Source organism: Myxine glutinosa, chromosome 2 (assembly GCF_964187855.1).
Source record: "Myxine glutinosa chromosome 2, kmMyxGlut1.1, whole genome shotgun sequence".
NCBI classification, from domain to species: domain Eukaryota; kingdom Metazoa; phylum Chordata; class Myxini; order Myxiniformes; family Myxinidae; genus Myxine; species Myxine glutinosa.
In genome coordinates, this window is record NC_136262.1 from 267,778,406 (window position 1) to 267,798,015 (window position 19,610).

Sequence of the window (19,610 nt, forward strand, 5' to 3'; positions counted from 1 at the left end):
GGAAGAGGGAGACAGATAAGAGATTTCGGTCTTGAGAACGGAGAGATATTGTATCCTGGCTCTCCTGAGGGTGGACACACACTTGTTTCGGGCTTTGTGAAAGGAAATGAGATTTCCTTCCGTTGGATTTGCTTTCCAGGAGATGAAGGCAAGTTGTTTCTGGGCAACAGCCTCACCACAATATTCCGTGTACCATGGACGGGAGGAAGACTATGACAACTGAAGACGAGATGGGATAAATCTGTGCATGAGAGAGAGCAATTTACTTTGGAAAAATTCCCAGGATGAGTTGATGTCAGAGGCGGTAGAGATGGGAGACCAGTCCAGATGATTGATGCCTGCTTGAAGACCGTGCCAGTTGGCCTGAGTGAAATGCCAGACTCGTCGACGCTGAGGAGGCTCCCTGAGAATGTTCAGAGAGATGTCCACTTTAACAAGGACATGATCAGATGATCCGATTGGAGCAGAAGAAGAGCAGCAGACATTTTCAGGGAAGTTAGTCATAACCAGGTCTAGAAGAGAAGATGCTCCGTTGACTGAGATCCGGGTCGGGAAATTGACAGATTGTGTCAGTCCCAGTGAGTCGCAGAAGTGCTTTGTTGAGGTGCCATGGCTGGTGATAGAGGTACCCACACCCAGCCAGCTGGCATAATGACAGTTGAAGTCACCACATATGAGGAAGAGAGAGTTGGGATGAGTTGATAGAAGTTGGTCCATGTTATCAGACAGCGAGATGTAGATGGAGACATCACTGATTGGTGGACGGTACACACAAAATATGAACAAAAGGTGGGAGCGAAGGGGAAGCCGTAGCCAAAGGTATTCCTGGGGGTGAGGTGGAGAGAGGGCAGTGCAGGGCAAGTGAGGAAGAGAGTTTTTGATAAAGATAGCAACCCCACCTCCAGGACGAGGCTCAGGTCTATCATACCGGAGGACGGAGTAACCTGGGAGAGATACCAAGGAATCAGAGACATCATGAAGGAGGAAAGTTTCTGTTAAGCAGATCACGTCTGGTTTGTCAGAAGCAACCTGTATGGAGAGATCAGTTAAGTTTGAGCGAAGGCCCCGGATGTTTGAGGTCCATATCGTTAATGAAGAGGAAGGGGGAGCATCGGATACAGAACAGGGGGGGGGGGGGGGGGGGTAGGGTAAGATGTGGAAGAGGAGGAAGTGGTAGGGAGAGCTGTTGAAGGTGTGTCAGAGATTTCAGAATAGCTTGGAGAAAGGGAAGAATGGGGCGGACAAAAGGTTTGAATTACGGATAGATACAAGAGCACGTTGTATCCAAACACAAATACATGTCGAGATGCCCTGCACACTCACATGACTCACCTGATCATTGAAATGTCTACTGCTGATATTTTATTGATCTATCTGAAGCTTTTGACACAAATGACCATGGAAGTATACTTTTGTCTAAATTTGAAGTTTATGTTATCAGAGGTGTTGATCTGTTATGGTTCATTTCTTATCTGAGTAACTGTTAACAATACATGAATATTATTAATCATCATTCCAGCTGGAAAGTCATTTTACATGGTGTTCCACTGGGATCTCTCCTCGTCCTTGCCTTTCTCTCCTGTATGTGAATGATTTACAACCTCCTTCCCTTTTACAATTTATTCGCGCGTCCCCACGCTGCAGGAGTTTTGCAATCACTTGTGTGTGTGTGTGTGTGTGTGTGTGTGTGTGTGTGTGTGTGTGTGTGTGTGTGTGTGTGTGTCTGTCTGTGTCTGTGTGTTTCTGTCTGTGTCTGTGTGTTTCTGTCTGTGTCTGTGCGTGTGTGTGTCTGTGTGTGTCTGTGTGTGTGTGTCTGTGTGTGTGTCTGTGTGTGTGTCTGTGTGTGTGTCTGTCTGTGTGTGTCTGTCTGTGTGTGTCTGTCTGTGTGTGTCTGTCTGTGTGTGTCTGTCTGTGTCTGTCTGTGTCTGTCTGTGTGTGTCTGTCTGTGTCTGTGTGTGTGTGTGTGTCTGTCTGTCTGTCTGTGTGTCTGCCTGTGTGTGTGTCTGTGTGTGTGTGTGTGTGTGTGTGTGTGTGTGTGTGTGTGTGTGTGTGTGTGTGTGTGTGTGTGTGTGTGTTTGTGTGTATATCCGGGCCGTAACGTTTTAAAATAATTTGAGCTATTGTCATCAAATTTCAATAAAGCTATATTATGAAAGTTTGGAGAAGACAAATTAATAATTTTATCAAAAGGTCAAAGGTCAGCACCTCGTAAAATCGTCAATTTTCATCCGATTGACCTGAAATAAAAAAAATTGCATATCGAGTCACTGAGTTGTTCCCCAATCAAACGCGAGAAGATGATTGTTTTACTTAAATCAAAAGGCCAAATGTCAAGGTTGCATAAAATCGTTAATTTTCATCCGATTCACCTGAAATTTTAAGAATTTGCATATTGGGTCACTGAATTCAACATCTGAGGTCATCGCCCATCCAAAACAATGACCTTTTCTACACCTGCTAAACGACCTCACCTTTCCCAAAATTTTGATTATGTATCCATCTTGTCCACACCCTTGCCTTCTCCTCTAACGCTCATCGTTACCGGCATCCCTTGTTTGTCAATCTCCATCCACCTTCTCCTTACACTCTGCTGTTGGTGATTCCCCTTTCTCCTGCTGTTCTTTTTGTATGTTGTGTCCTCGTCTGTTCTGTGTCCTAGCTTTTCCATGAGCCTACACCATGTATAATAAAAAACAAACAAAATAAAACATCATGTTCCAATACAATGGGATCTTATGATCCTCATCTTGAGAATATCATTGACGAATCGGTGAAAGACCAGTCGTCTGTGGACAGTTTCAAATCTCCCAAAAAGAACATCCTCATATTCCAGTATACAACACATCGGCCGATAACATCAATTCTCTGAATTATGTTACTTGATCAATTCTTGTGTGTCGTCAGTATTTTGTCCTTTGTCTCATGAGATTGGAGAAACTAAACGCCTTTCGTTTTCCAATGGTAATCTGGTAGTTTTTATTTTATTTTCTCATTTTCTTTTGTTTTTCAAGGCTTTTCACCACCAGCTTTGACTTTTTGAAAAAACTCCTACACTCTGCATCAGTCTATATAAACATCTACATACATCTATAGATATATACATATCCAAGTCATAAATGCTTTTTACTTTTCTTTTTACCCATAAATTTCCTGCACCTACCTCCTTCCTTTCCCCTCCGCCCTCCCCAACCATGGAGAATGATGGAGCACACATATATATAGAATGACTGAGTAATTATTGTAAGAACTGCATAATAACCAATAATATATGTATATTAAAGGAGTTTAAGAACGAATACGCAACTTCCAGGCCACCCTGTACGAAATAAACATGCGCACGTACCGGTGCCAAGAGGGAGTATAGCTACAGGTGGGTCCACGCAGGCAAGTCCACCCTTTATCTCCTCGAGTGTGGACAGCACCCATCCCACGGTGCCGTCACCTCCGCATACAAGTATTCGGAAGCCGGGGACAGAGCGAAACACGTGCAGGCTGGTAAGGAATAGTGATGGCGTCGATGTGATGAGCCAGAGTACAAACCCAGGAGGGCAGTCAGTGTGATGCCAATAAATCATTGCATTTGTTCCTTTAACACTTTGCAAATAACACCACAAACAAAAAGATGCGTTGGTTTTATCAGCACCTTCATTTTAATTTGCAGGTTGATGATTAGGCATGACAGTGAGCCAAGAGGAATTCAAGGCAAGCTACTAAATAGGGAATGGGAGCATCAGGACAGTGTGGTGGGCACAATAGACAGACACAAGCTCGAGCTTTTATAATCTCTCAAATCAATGTATCTCATTCACCAGCTTGGAGAATCCAAACTATCCTTTACTTTGCTGAAATAATTGCTCATAATCAGCTGAAAAAAATAGGGGCAACACCCCTGGTGCTCACCTGGTAGAATAAACAGTATACTACACTGACGAAAGGTATTTTAAACCAATTTCGATGGTTGCTAGAAGACAGGGCGGCTTGTACAATCATACTAATATAATCATAAGATTTAAATAAACAAGCAAAAATATATACCTATTTTGGGGGGCAAATGCTCCCACCCCCCCCCCCCCCCCCCACCTCCTCCACGTATACCTCATTGGACCCCGATATTTGAACAAATAATGCCGTGAACAAATGTTGGTACATCACAGGTGATGAAGGTTGTGGTGAAGTGTCATCGAAATAGTTTGAGAAGTTTCAGAGGAAAACGCTAATTCATATTTTGGGGTTGCCAAACCTGGATCCATTTTGACCCCCGGTAGACCCCTTTTGACCCCGATTTTTTTTAATGCCGTGAAACAAACTTCAGTCACAACACAACAAATATAATTTGTGCCAAATTTGGTCACAACTCCTTTAGCGGCTTGCAAGTGTTTGCGGACGGACTGACGGACAGACGACGCACCATCGCATAAGGTGCCCAGAACGACGTTCCAGGCGAGCTAATAATAATTGCTCAAACAAATATTCTCGTGCAATTTCATTATCAAGAACAGAGTATAATTACCAAACATGTTTTGGAAGCTTTCTAGATATAAATTGTGACGGGTCGGGGGCGGTCACCAGGGGGGTGAATGCAATGTTGAGGCTCACACTGGAAGCTTACCTTGGTAAAGGTCCTCCTAAAGAGAGGTCAAAGACCTGGTGTGGGTTTAGTAGCCGCCGGAAGCTGTGCAGCAACTCTCGTCCTTGGAGACCACCGCTCCGTGGGTTAACAAGCACAACAAGTGGTTGACAACCATCGGGGAGCAATTTCATCTACATCGGTAACAGTAAAAAGTCAAAATAAACAAATTATCAGAAGAATCTCCATGCATCTTTCAATAAGTACAACAAATAATTATCAGGCATGTTTTCGAAGCTTACACAGCTTGAAGCTTGAAACATACACAGCTTATTTGTACGCATGTCTGGGAAATGTGAGGAAGGTTTGGTCAAACTTAGTCAAAGGTCAAGGTCAAGGCCACCGAAACATGTAATCACATATTAGGCAGCAATTAGAAAATGTATCAACCAAATTTGTTATTCAAAACATTCCATAAAAAACAATTGATAGTTCAAATTTTCCAAATTACCAAACTGATGTTTCCATGGCAACTATTGTTTAATTGAGTTTCACCAGAATTGTGCACCAAATAAGCATTCAGTGATGTGAAGGCCTGCAAGGTCTTTACCTTATGAGAGCTTAAATACCACTGAGCTTCAACATCTGAGGACACCTTCCGAAACTACATGCTGCTTTGCATTGTGGGAAAATGTCTGTGTTGGTAAGGATCATTTCAATATTGAGTAAGCGACTACTCCAAAGCTTTAAACAATAACAAGAGTTTAAAATAGCATGTATAATAAGTACATTGACTGGTTTCAACCAGTGTATAGACAACAATTAACCAGCAATTTCATTGTTATGACACACAATGAAGAAAACCATCATTATTATGCAAATTAATTATCAACAAAAACAAAATAAACAATCTAACTAAACGACAGAAATGGAAAAGATAAATGCCATCCACACTTTTTACCACAATTACCATTGTCTGAAACAATAACAAAGCTTTCATGTCTGCAATACAAGTCTCATAAGTGACGGATTATCACTCAGGACATGGCGAGCACATAACGGGCACATTAATAAGGCCGACAGACAGACATCCCACGTTATGCTCCAATGTCCAATAGAGTTAGAGCTCCAATCTCTGCTAGTCCCAAAAACACCCAGAAAAGTAAATCTCAGTGCATTCCAAAAGTCCGCAACAAGATTATACCTACTCTCAGGAGAGCCAAAAAACACAACACCTGTCCAATCTCAATAATTAACTTTCAAACTTGTCTCCCCTACTCTAAAACATGGTGGCATCTTGTTAAGTTTGTCTCTGGAGTATGCTCCGCTTCCATCGCTTCCCTCTCTTCAAATGGCATCACAACCGACTCCGCTCGTGAGAAGGCCGAATGACTCAGTTCTGTGTTTGCTTCCAAATGTTGTGTCCCCAACCCCTCACTCTCTGTACCCATCCTTCCCTGTCGTACCCAACTGCTCCTGGGCTCTGTGTATTTTGCACCTGAAAATGTGGAGAAGGTTCTTCAACCCTCGACTCTAACTCTGCAACTGGACCGATGGCATCAGCTCACGTACAGTCACGTGAAAAAGTAAGTACACCCCATGTAAAGTATTGACTTTTTCAACATATTTCAACATACAGCTATTTGGTCTTCATTTCAACAATATTGACAGATAAAGGTGATATAATATAACAAATATCATGAAACATTTACATTTTGTAGTCCATTGTATAATTTAAATAAACATAAATGCAAATTTCGCGTGTGGAAAAAGTAAGTACACCCTTGGCTCTAATAGGTGGTATTGCCCCCTTTGGCAGAAACAACCTCAAGTAGGCGTTTCTTATAACTGTCTACCAGTCTCTGACATCGACTGGGAGAAATTTTTGCCCACTCCTCCGTGAAGAATTCTTTCAGCTGTGCAATGTTTGAGGGGTTTCTTGCATGCACAGCTCGTTTCAAATGGGGGCAGCATCTCGATGGGATTTAGATCCGGGCTTTGACTTGGCCATTCCAGAACCCTCCATTTCTTTCTTTTCAGGCATTCCTTGGTGGATTTACTGGTATGTTTAGGGTCATTGTCATGTTGCAAGGTCCACCTTCGGTTGAGCTTCAACTTTCTGCCAGATGGCCTCACATTATCCTCAAGCACCCTCTGGTACAATGAAGAATTCATAGTGGATTCCATGATGGTGAGCTGCCCAGGCCCTGATGCAGCAAAGCTGCCCCAAACCATAATATTTCCACCACCATGCTTTACAGTTGGTATCAGGTTCTTGTGGTCAAATGCTGTCTTTGGTTTTCACCAAACATGTCTTCTGATACTGTGGCCAAATAGCTATACCTTTGACTCATCTGTCCAGAGCACATTGTTCCAGAAGTGCTGGTCTTTGCCTAGGTGTTCATTGGCAAACTTTAGTCTTGCCCTGATGTTCTTTCTGGACAGCAAAGGTTTCCTCCTGGCACACCTCCCATGTAGATCAAATTTGTGCAGCCTCTTTCTAATGGTAGACACGTGCACTTTGACATCAACAGTGGCAAGAGCTACCTGAAGGTCCCGTGTTGACATTCTGGGGTTCTTAGAGACTTTTCAGCATCTTGCGGTCTGCTCTAGGGCTGCACTTGCTGGGGCGGCCTGGCCTGAACAAGTTGGCAGTTGTTTGGAATCTTCTCCACTTGTAGATGATGTTCCGGACAGTCGAATGATTGATTTCAAATTGTTTGGAGATCTTTTTAAATTCCTTCCCAGTCTCGTAGACATCTATAACCTTCTTTCTGAAGGCCTCAGAGAGCTCTTTTGATCTATGCATGGTGACACCGCACACTTCAACAACAAAGAGCAAACCAAACTCAATGTCTGCGGTTTAAATAAGACAGGTTCCTCCAAGATCCTCTCTGACGATGCTCTAATCATTTGCACCTGAGCTGGTGCACCTGATTCTAATTTTAGGTATTTGAAGTAGTGATAAATGTCGGGGTGTACTTACTTTTTCCACATGCGAAATTTGCATTTATGTTTATTTAAATTATACAATGGACTACAAAATGTAAATGTTTCATGATATTTGTTATATTATATCACCTTTATCTATCAATATTGTTGAAGTGAAGATCAAATAGCTGTATGTTGAAATATGTTGAAAAAGTCAAAACTTTACATGGGGTGTACTTACTTTTTCATGTGACTGTATCCTAAAAATCTGCTCTGCTGCTCTTTCACATGCTCTCTCTGCCCTTTTCAGCCCATCATTTGCCCTAGCTCAACTTCCATCTGCTTGGAAATCAGCCAACATCACTGCATTGCCTAAAAAGATACAAAAACTGATCCCCTTAATTACAGACCTATCAGCTTACATCCAATCATCCACAAGGTCATGGAATCCATCATCGCAGTTGATATGAAATCTTTCCTTTTCTCCAACAATCTCGTCTCAGATCACCAATTTGGTATCAGACTAGGTCACTCCACCTTGGACGTGCTGCTTCTACTCAACCAACAACAGATGGAGGTCCTCAATGTCAGACATGAGATCAGGGCCGTCTCTCTGGACACATCTCGTGATTTTGATACAGTCTGACATCCTTCCTTACTCTCAAACTCTCTGCCTAGAGCATCCAAGGCCAACTCCACACATGACTTACTGACTTCCTCTAATCCCATAACCATCATCTGGCTCTCAATGGAATCCTTTCATCTCCTCTCTCTGTCAAGGTTGGAGTTCCACAAGGCAGTGTTCTGGGCCCAGTCCTTTCCTGATCTTCAGAAATGATCTCTCTGACTCTCTGGAAAATCCTCGTTATGTATTTGCTCATGACTCCACCCTCTTCAGAAAGGAAGACAGCAGCCTCTTCCATCTCTTCAGACCTTCAGACCAGAAAAATTCACAAGCTCGTCAAACACTTGGAATATGTCTTTTAATCCTGAAAAATCTCACTCTCACTTATCTCTCTCCGAAAGGACCGCCTGACAACCCAGCCATCCCCACCCCCTCATATACTATCTTAACAATCCTCTTGAGGAAGTTCAGTCATTTAAACTCCTGGGTCTCACTATCAGCCATGAACTTTCTTGGGTAAACCATATTTTTAAGTTGGCTTGCAAAGCCAGATGCCGACAAGGCATCCTCCATCGTCCAAAGTCCATCCTTGGCATACCTAAACTCTTATCTACCTACAAATCCTTCATCCACAACTTGATGGAGTCTGCTCTCCCCTCGAGGCTGGCTCCCCTGCCTCACATCTTGCTTGACGCCATGAAAATCAAGGCCTTCAAGATTATTGGAATCTCCCACGATGAAGCTGACTCTATGGGTCTATCACTTCGACAGAGACAAGTCAGTGGTCTCTCTGTCTTCTACCACCTCCTTTCTGGTCTTGCACCCTCTGCTCTTTCCATGCTTTGCCCCACCCAGGTTTGTGCACGGCAGACATGGTTCACCATCAACCCACTTCTGGTTAAATACCTAAATCCAGGATCACTGCTCACCTCCATTCATTCCTCTTTTCTCCCGCCTGTGGAACCAACTTGCACATTTCTCTTCAATCGCATTCGTCCCTTCCTCCTGAATCTCCAGTTTTCACTCCTTGGAGTTTCCTTCTGTATTCATCTTGTCCATCCCACGTGTCCTCTCCTGACCCACACTAATTGTCTGTCCAAGTCTGTCTCTTTGCATTTTCTAATTTAACAGATGTCAAAGGCTCATAGAGGAGCTTGCACACAAATCACACGCAAGATTTAAAACATTAGTAAACATCAATGGGATTTAACACAAATTACAAGGATCTTAGACAATGGCCAAAGGTATAGGATATAGGATTTGATCTTGTGTTCCTTACATCATGAACAAGACGTTTTGCTGAGAACACTTATCAGGACAACGTTATTTACTTTTCTGGATTATTATGAGTTGTGAACAAACAAGAGTAAGGTGAAATTGAAAGCTCGTCCACCTGTAATATCCAAAGAGACAATTTAATTGTAGGTAATGAAGCGAGGTTTCACACACATTATAAACCCACTGATACCCACATTATAATCCCATTGATGTGGAAACATCTAAAGGTTGGTAAGGTGATGCCCAAACTGTTCACTACCATTGATACCTCAATAGATGGTAGGACCACTGCGTGAAGCTGCCGACCCTCCACGGTGACCACACTATCCCTGAGATTCGAGAAAACGTGCTTGGCCTCTTCTGCAGAATTAAAACTGATGGGCAGTGCTCCTACAAGAGCAAGAAGAGTGCAGTATCTCACCAAACGGGCAATATCATCAAGTACCACTCACAATGGTGTGGGATCTAAATGACTCCTTCAGGAAGACAAGATGGTCCAACAAGATTAATCAACATGTCATCTTAAAGTGGAGCTAGGGAAGGATGACGATGAAGGCATGGAAGGGAGAGAATGGATGTGGAGGGGATGGAAGAGATATGCGGCTCGACAGGAAGATGGAGGGAACGACGAGAGAATGGAAGATGGAGGGGACGATGAGAGAATGGAAGATGGAGGGGACGACGAGAGAAAGGATGTGGAGGGGACGACGAGAGAAAGGATGTGGAGGGGACGACGAGAGAATGGAAGATGGAGGGGATGGAAGAGATAGGTGGCTCGACAGGAAGATGAAGGGAACGACGAGAGAAAGGATGTGGAGGGGACGACGAGAGAATGGATGTGGAGGGGATGGAAGAGATAGGTGGCTCGACAGGAAGATGAAGGGAACGACGAGAGAATGGAAGATGGAGGGGACGACGAGAGAATCGCCACAATGGGGCGAGTTGGGGGAAGGGGAGATGGTCGGTTGGGGATTGGAGGATTTGGGGGAAGGGGAGGTGGTTGGTTGGGGATTGGAGGATTTGGGGGAAGGGGAGGTGGTCGGATGGGGATTGGAGGATTTGTGGGATGGGGATTGGAGGATTTGGGGGATGGGGATTGGAGGATTTGGGGGAACGGGAGGTGGTCGGATGGGGATTGGAGGATTTGGGGGAAGGGGAGGTGGTCGGATGGGGATTGGAGGATTTGGGGGAAGGGGAGGTGGTCGGGTGGGGATTGGAGGATTTGGGGGAAGGGGAGGTGGTCGGATGGGGATTGGAGGATTTGGGGGAAGGGGAGGTGGTCGGTTGGGGATTGGAGGATTTGGGGGAAGGGGAGGTGGTCGGATGGGGATTGGAGGATTTGTGGGATGGGGATTGGAGGATTTGGGGGATGGGGATTGGAGGATTTGGGGGAACGGGAGGTGGTCGGATGGGGATTGGAGGATTTGGGGGAAGGGGAGGTGGTCGGATGGGGATTGGAGGATTTGGGGGAAGGGGAGGTGGTCGGGTGGGGATTGGAGGATTTGGGGGAAGGGGAGGTGGTCGGATGGGGATTGGAGGATTTGGGGGAAGGGGAGGTGGTCGGATGGGGATTGGAGGATTTGGGGGAAGGGGAGGTGGTCGGATGGGGATTGGAGGATTTGGGGGAAGGGGAGGTGGTCGGATGGGGATTGGAGGATTTGGGGGAAGGGGAGGTGGTCGGATGGGGATTGGAGGATGTGGGGGAAGGGGAGGTGGTCGGATGGGGATTGGAGGATTTGGGGGAAGGGGAGGTGGTCGGATGGGGATTGGAGGATTTGGGGGAAAGAGAGGTGGTCGGATGGGGATTGGAGGATTTGGGGGAAAGGGGGGTGGTCGGATGGGGATTGGAGGATTTGGGGGAAGGGGAGGTGGTCGGTTTGGGGATTGTAGGACTTGGCGGAAGGGGAGATGGTCGGATGGGGATTGGAAGATTTGGGGGATGGGGATTGGAGGATTTGGGGGTTGGGGATTGGAGGATTTGGGGGAAGGGGAGGTGGTCGGATGGGGCTTGGAGGATTTGGGGAAAGGGGAGGTGGTCGGATGGGGATTGGAGGATTTGGGAGATGGGGATTGGAGGATTTGGGGGAAGGGGAGGTGGTCGGATGGGGATTGGAGGATTTGGGGGAAGGGGAGGTGGTCGGATGGGGATTGGAGGATTTGGGGGAAGGGGAGGTGGTCGGATGGGGATTGCAATGCAATGGGGTTGGACTGGTTGGTTGACCTTTTATGTAATGTAAACATAGTTCATGACTTCCTGTATTAAACAAACGACACCATTAGTTTCTCAACAGGCATCAAACAGCACACCATAAAATCATAAATCGTCACATGCATGTCAAAGTGTTTCACCGGACATTTGATATTTTTCCAAATCAATTGTTTGAATACAAAAGTTTAAACCGTATAGGCGGCCGGCCAGTAAGCCTAAAAAACACAGCATGGCATTTTTTGTTAGAAGCTGGCAACCATGCCAATTATCTTCAGAATACCTTGCTGAATAACATAGGGGTGGATGCCACGCTCAAATTTGCGGACATTTCGGACATAATGGTCAGTTTTGACCGTATATGGTCAAAAATGACTATTTTTGACTTTAATACGCATTCAATCTACATTTCATCGGCTTTCAGAAAAAATAAGTATATAAGCCATAGCCTTGTTAGGTTGAACAAAATTTCTGTCTGTAAGTTTGGAATTACATGATAAAACATAGGAATGTCAAGGACAAAATGTAGTTTTTCTCGATTTTCATTTTTACAGTTGAATGCGTCTATTTCAGGGTAGATATGAACTGTCCACAGCATAAAAACCACCTTTAGAGGCCATTTTTCCCCGCAAGCGGGGGTTGGCCTTTTTCGGGGACCGTGGTTGTTGTTGTTTTTTTGGGTCCCCTTTTTGAAGCAATGTTTTACGGCCGGATGCCCTTCCTGCCGCCAACCCTTTTTGTCGCCTTTTTATGACAAACAGGGAATTACCAGTGAACTGGTACTCAATTTGCCGACCTCGGAAGGATGACAGGCTGAGTCAACCCCCCTGGCGTTAATTCAGCGATCGACCGGGATTCAAACCCCAGGATCCTTGGATCCTAAGCTGGCACCCTAGCCGCTAGCCTAACACCATCAGAAATTCACACCAGGCTGTCCACAGCATACAAAGGAGATATTCGTTAATACTAGCCTACATTACACAATCTACTCAATAAAACAAGCTTTCTTTATCTTTACAGATTCACATTAAATGGAAAGCAGTTCTACCGAAAATGGCAAGCCCTGGTGTGAATCAGGTGAATGTGTTGAAGCGGAAGTGAAATACAGATGTACTACATTTCACCCTCTGTCTACTTTGTCAAGACGACAAGGTAGAACCTCTGCGAATCGGCTCATCTGCTGGAAAAGCTCGAATTTCTGATGTTATTGGGATAAGAAGAAAAGAGAATGTGAAGAAACGTCTGGTCGACAAGAGCGTCAAATTTTTTGATCCTCTTAAGAAGAATAACTCAAGAAACTTTGGAACACTCTACAAGACCAAGGTAACGACAACACAGAATGAGACAAAGGTGGTGAAAGCAGACTGGAAGCTTATCCAGCAACTGTTCAATGCTTCCCGAGCCGGTAGAAATGTTCAGCTGGACAAGGTTCTCCAGCACGAGTTGTCCTGTCTTCCTCTTTCTCTGGCGAAAACCGACGGGAAGATGAATTCAACCTCCAAATCAGATCTGCTTGGAATCTTATCAAAGGACATAGGTATAGATACGCCAGTTACCTTGCCCACATTCAGTGGACTGTCATGTGTGATTGTCGATGGGCATGCAATGATCCAATAACTCTGGAAACCGAAAGACTGTCAAACATTTGGTGATTACGGGAATGTGTTCTACCGTGCGATATTTCAGTCCCTCTGTTCGAAGGGTCGACGTTGTATTTGATCGATATCGCTCAGCATCCATCAAGGGACCAACACGAAACAAACGAGCAAAAGGAAAGAAGAAGCCCATCTGGGGAACCATTGACCGAAGTGACGTTCCTCTCCCTCAAGTGTGGGAGCAGTTCATCAGTCTCGATGACATTAAGGCTGATCTGGCCAGATTCCTTAGTGAAGACCTGATGAGCAAATGTAGAGATCTCCCCCAGGCACAGGAACTGATTACTGCTGGTGGATTCACTGAAGAATTAAAGGCACAGTCGAGCATACATGGAGATATCTCCCAATTGTCAGCTAATCATGAAGAAGCCGACACTCGTTTGATCCTACATGGCCTCCATGCTGCTGATGTGGGCTTTGGTAGACTCCAGGTGATATGTAGGCTGTAGGGATACAGATGTGCTTCTCATGCTCCTTCACTTCTTTGTCTCCAGGGACGTGGAAGTATGGATGATCGGTGGATCAGCAAAAGACCTGAAATGCTATCCAGTCCACCAAATCGTCAAGAAGTTATCTCAACTAGTCATTGAAAATATACTTGGTTCTCACGCTGTCACTGGTTGCAACACATGTTCGTCGTTTATGGGTGTCGGGAAGAAGGCCGCATGGAAAGTGTATGTTGAACATCCACAACTGCTCGAAGGACTTGGTCGAGATCAGGGCTTTAAACAGACGGAAGAGTTTGTTTGTCGCTTGTACAATGTTCCAGATCGATCTGGTGGCGTGAATAAGGGCAGGCATGATGTATATTCAAAAGGCAAGAAATCTCTGGAAATGCTTCCACCAACAGAAGACTCGTTCCAACTACACTGGGAATGGTCCAACTACCAAGCCAAGATTTGGCTGCAAGCAAGCGTTCCAGTTGCCATATCCGAGAATCCATCTGTATGTGGTGGATGGTCAACAGGTCCGACTGGATGTCAAACGAAATGCCGCCGGGCTAACTGCAAGTGCTATGTATCGAGAAAGGTGCGCACTCCAGCATGTGGCTGTAATGCAGAGAACTGTTGCAATCTGTCCGATCAAACCATGGACTAAACAAGCGTTACGCCTAGGTCCCCCGTCGGTGAAGTGATCTGAGTTGACAAAGTGGAAGACGCAAGGTGGCCATCTTGGATTTTGACGTGGCGACCCAATTTTCAATGGCGTTCTCCCTTATGCGTAGATACACCCACACACCAGATTAGAAGTTAGTAGTTCATTTATTTTTCAAGATATTTCGCCCACAAGGTTCAGACATATATATGGTGGCGGTCATCTTGGATTTTGACGTGGCGACCCAATTTTCAATAGCGTTCTTCCTTATGCCTAGATACACCCACACACCGGATTAGAAGTTGGTACTTCGCTTATTTTTCAAGCTATTCCGCTCACAAGGTTCAGACATACATGGCGGCGGCCATATTGGATTTTGACGTGGCGACCCAATTTTCAATAACGTTCTTCCTTATGCGTAGATAAACCCACACACCAGATTAGAAGTTAGTAGTTCGTTTATTAGTCCTCTACCGGTGTACACCGGAGGGGACTATAGGTTTGCACTCCGTCCGTCAGTCCGTCAGTCCGTCAGTCCGTCAGTCCGTCAGTCCGTCCGTCCGTCAGTCCGTCCGTCCGTCCGTCCGTCCGTCACGCAAAGAACAGTTTTCTGGACGTTTTTTCTAAACGCTTAACGCTAAAGATTTCAAACTTGGCACATGGTTTCCTCATGATAAGTTACAGATCAAGTTCGAACTTCACGACGTTTCGATCATTTTTGACCAAGTTATGCACTTTGAACTTTGGGAATTCTGATAATTCTGATGCTCCTTAACTCAGTGCCATTTTAAGTTTTAATTTCCTTTAAAAAGGATTTTCTCTGCAATAATTGGACCGATTGAGATCAAATTTTCACCGTACGAGGGACTCGGTGTGTAGAATATTTTAATGGTAATTATGACGTCACAGGTCACGTGGTTCGGCCGCCATATTGTTTTTCGTGAAAACACAAAAACCCCTTTTTCTCTGCAACGGCTGAACAGATCGAGGCCAAACTTTGCAGGCAGAATCGCATACACACGATGAACAAAAAAGTCAGCGAGCATGACGTCATGCGTCACATGGTTTCAGAGTTATGACGTTTTTAAGCATGAACCTTTAAAACCGAGCTCCTCCCTCATTTTTGATCCAATCGAGGGGAAACTTCACAGATCTGTTGAGCATGTCAGTCTACTAAAATGTCCTTTTGGAATTTGCGATAGGGCATGTGGTTTGGCAGATATCGTTAATTAAACGAAAACATTTTTTAAAATGGACATCTCTTGTTTATTCTAGAGTTCTCCTCAAGCCGCACCGCGCACCCTCAGCCTCGTCTCGCGAATGTCAACAGCGCGACAGCGCGCACTTTCGGGAGGGGCGGAGCCAAGCCGAACAACATATATATGCACATCGATCATTGATCGTTGATCGTGAACCAGAAAATATAATAAATTACTGATATTTAGCGACTCAAAAGGTTATTTATCAAAAACTTATTTTCTCGTGCTTCTGCTGACCTGTCTGCAAGGTGTATAAATCGAAGTCCCGAGTGCGAATCACAGGTGAGCCCGTCCTGAGGTAATTAGCGATTGGGAACGATTCGGAACATGTGGATAAATAACCCTTGGTAATTTCCCCAACAGTTTTCCGGACGATAGACTGCCGGTAGGGGACATGTATTGCAGCGCAATACTCAGAATGCTTGTTTTTCAAGATATTTTGCTCACAAGGTTCAGACATATATATGGTGGCGGCCATCTTAGATTTTGACGTGGCGACCCAATTTTAAATAGCGTTCTTCCTTATGCCTAGATACACCCACACACCAGATTAGAAGTTGGTACTTCGCTTATTTTTCAGGATATTCCGCTCATATGGTTCAGACATACATGGCGGCGGCCATATTGGATTTTGACGTGGGATGCACCCACACACCAAATTAGAATTCGGTCCTTCGCTTACGCACGTATGCACGCACGCACGCCCGCCCGCACGCACGGACGGAGGGGAAAACCATAGTCCCCCTTTCGCTCCACGGTGCGACGGGGGACAATAACCATAAACATTCATGGACTGTGATATAGAAATACAATTTTGAGACGTGTGTTTCTATGCGAACAGATTCGTCTACAAGAACGATGCTATTCATGAACAAAGTTCACCAGTAGAAGTTGCATCCACTGCATCAATCAATATTTCATTTATATGGATATGAATACATGTGAATATAGTATATCAATATAAATGAAGAACTCTAAAAGGACTAAATGGAAGTATTTTCATTGTATTGTTGGTTGATTCACAATATAAATTGTGAAACCGATATTGTACCCACATTGATCGAGCATTACGCTTTGCGATTTGGGATATCATTTCGGGGTCAATTTCATCGCCAGTTAAGAATAATTTAATTAGAAATAGTAGAATATGTATGTTATCAAACAGATTGGATGATCAAGTTTAATAAATCATTCAAGTTTGGCAAAACGGTGTCTTTATTTTTTCATTCCAGGCCTGTTTTTTCAATTTAGAGAAAAACGTGTTTTTGTGTCGAGAATCTGTCAGTAATTCAATATAATTTCAAGGATTTATAAGGCTACCAAACTTTTATAAACTACTCTACATTCTTAAATGATAGTTTTGGAAAGCCCTCGTCTTATAGATGAAAATAAAGCAGTATTTGAAAAATGGTAATTTGGGTCACCAGTGGTCAGTTTTGACCAGTATGTCCAGGAAAATGAGCTTGTCCAGAAATGTCCAGAAAAAATGAGATTTTGAGCTTGGCATCCACCCCTATGTTGTAGAGCGAGGTCTTGTGAATACATGCAGCATGGATGCCAGTTTCTAACAAAAAATATCTACGGCACTTTTGTAAAGCATTTTTTGCCGGTTGGCCGGCCGCCTATTATCGTGCACATGGCATGCTGATTATTTGCTAAACAAAACAACGTAACCACCTTGCATGATCATACATGGCCTGGCAGTCATTACAGGTTATTCAAACCAATTTGGAGACAAATTGTAAAATTTCTTACCTTGTTTTGAATAAAGATCTTTAACACTGGCATTCTCTGCTGCAATAAAGAACAAACTTTTCATCATACACTTTTCATCGTACACTTTTCATCGTACACTTTTCATCGTACACTTTTCATCGTACACTTTTCATCGTACACTTTTCATCGTACACTTTTCATCGTACACTTTTCATCGTACACTTTTCATCGTACACTTTTCATCGTACACTTTTCATCGTACACTTTTCATCATACACTTTTCATCGTACACTTTTCATCACACACTTTTCATCGTACACTTTTCATCGTACACTTTTCATCGTACACTTTTCATCGTACACTTTTCATCGTACACTTTTCATCGTACACTTTTCATCGTACACTTTTCATCGTACACTTTTCATCATACACTTTTCATCACACACTTTTCATCACACACTTTTCATCACACACTTTTCATCGTACACTTTTCATCGTACACTTTTCATCACACTTTTCATCATACACTTTTCATCACACACTTTGCATCATACACTTTTCATCGTAAACTTTTCACACACACTTTTCATCATACACTTTTCATCGTACACTTTTCATCGTACACTTTTCATCGTACACTTTTCATCGTACACTTTTCACACACTTTTCATCACACACTTTACATCATAAACTTTTCATCACACACTTTTCATCATACACTTTTCATCACACACTTTTCATCACACACTTTTCATCATACACTTTTCATCACACACTTTGCATCATACACTTTTCATCGTAAACTTTTCACACACACTTTTCATCATACACTTTTCATCATACACTTTTCATCATACACTTTTCATCATACACTTTTCATCATACACTTTTCATCATACACTTTTCATCATACACTTTTCATTATACACTTTTCATCATACACTTATCATACACTTTTCATCATACACTTTTCATCATACACTTTTCACACACTTTTCATCATACACTTTTCATCACACCCTTTTCATCACACACTTTTCATCGTACACTTTTCATCATACACTTTTCATCACACACTTTTCATCGTGCACTTTTCATCATACACTTATCATACACTTTTCATCATACACTTTTCATCATACACTTTTCACACACTTTTCATCACACCCTTTTCATCATACACTTTTCATCATACACTTTTCATCATACACTTTTCATCATACACTTTTCATCATACACTTTTCACACACTTTTCATCACACCCTTTTCATCATACACTTTTCATCATACACTTTTCATCACACACTTTTCATCACACACTTTTCATCGTACACTTTCCTTACTCATTTTCACTCCTCACCTTTACATTCTTTCTTTTATTTCTCTGTAATCACATTTATCAATGCAGTTATTATATTTAAGGACTGACCTCGATAAGGACTATATAGTTTATGACTGGAGCCTTCAACATAAAAACAATCATCAAGAAGATAAAAGATAGAGTGGTGTTAAAGTGCTGGACTGGTTCTGTGAAGTTCAAATTGGATCCACAGTTGTCCGAGTCTTGTAGTTGCACATAGACAAGATTCGATTTCACCGCACCCCGATCATGTTGCGGACATGGATGACGTGCCCTAGGTTGGCCTAACAAGACATTGATCTTTCTTCTAACATGCCAACCAGCTCTGCAACCGCGCTCGATTTTGACTTTGGTTAGTTGAAGGGTTTTCAAGGTCTTAAACACCTCATTAGGACCATAAGGAACTGACTCACGGGTGTTTTTAAATCAAGAAGTTGTGTTCTGGAGTACCGCTGTAGCAGAATTCACAGAATTCATAGTACAGTATATAGTATGCCATGGGAGAAATAAAATGGCTGAAACGAGGAAGTGAAAACTTCCAAAACTACATAGACGAAGAGGGGAAATCAGTTTTCATCTTCTCAAAGGTCCCGGGTGCCTCACCATTTAGACAAACGTGTTTGCTTAGTTGACTGAGGTAGTCAGAGGAAGAAAGGCCAGGTGGAAATCCCAACACAAGCAGGTCAGCCTCGGTTGCATCTTGATGTTGCAGCACCACGTAGAACCTCGTCAGGTTCATGGCCTGCACAGATGCCTGCAAAAACAGACAATTCACAGCACAACTACCAAAACCAGAGATATGCTTACCGGTCATATTCAAACCCCAAGGGGATTCAGAACAAAGCATTTGCCAAAAATAATCGAGATTAGATGACCGAGAAATTGATTAGAGTTTGGTGAAGATCAATCCGGATGTGA

At 43.5% G+C, this 19,610-nt stretch overlaps 1 protein-coding gene across 3 annotated transcripts in view; it reads right to left on the reverse strand.

The window, feature by feature from the left end:
* The window catches only part of DGKQ (diacylglycerol kinase theta), a 224,058-nt gene that overhangs the window by 52,566 nt on the left and 151,882 nt on the right, over window positions 1-19,610 (reverse strand). For 2 of the 3 annotated variants that reach the window (XM_068105716.2, XM_068105714.2), the window contains 5 exons: window positions 19,296-19,446; window positions 17,372-17,410; window positions 9,670-9,791; window positions 4,610-4,761; window positions 3,344-3,492 (listed from right to left, as the gene is read on the reverse strand). In XM_068105716.2, coding sequence (XP_067961817.2) covers window positions 3,344-3,492; window positions 4,610-4,761; window positions 9,670-9,791; window positions 17,372-17,410; window positions 19,296-19,446 — 613 coding nt within the window. The remainder of the gene's footprint in view (window positions 1-3,343; window positions 3,493-4,609; window positions 4,762-9,669; window positions 9,792-17,371; window positions 17,411-19,295; window positions 19,447-19,610) is intronic. The other variant, XM_068105715.2, reaches the window with a different exon arrangement.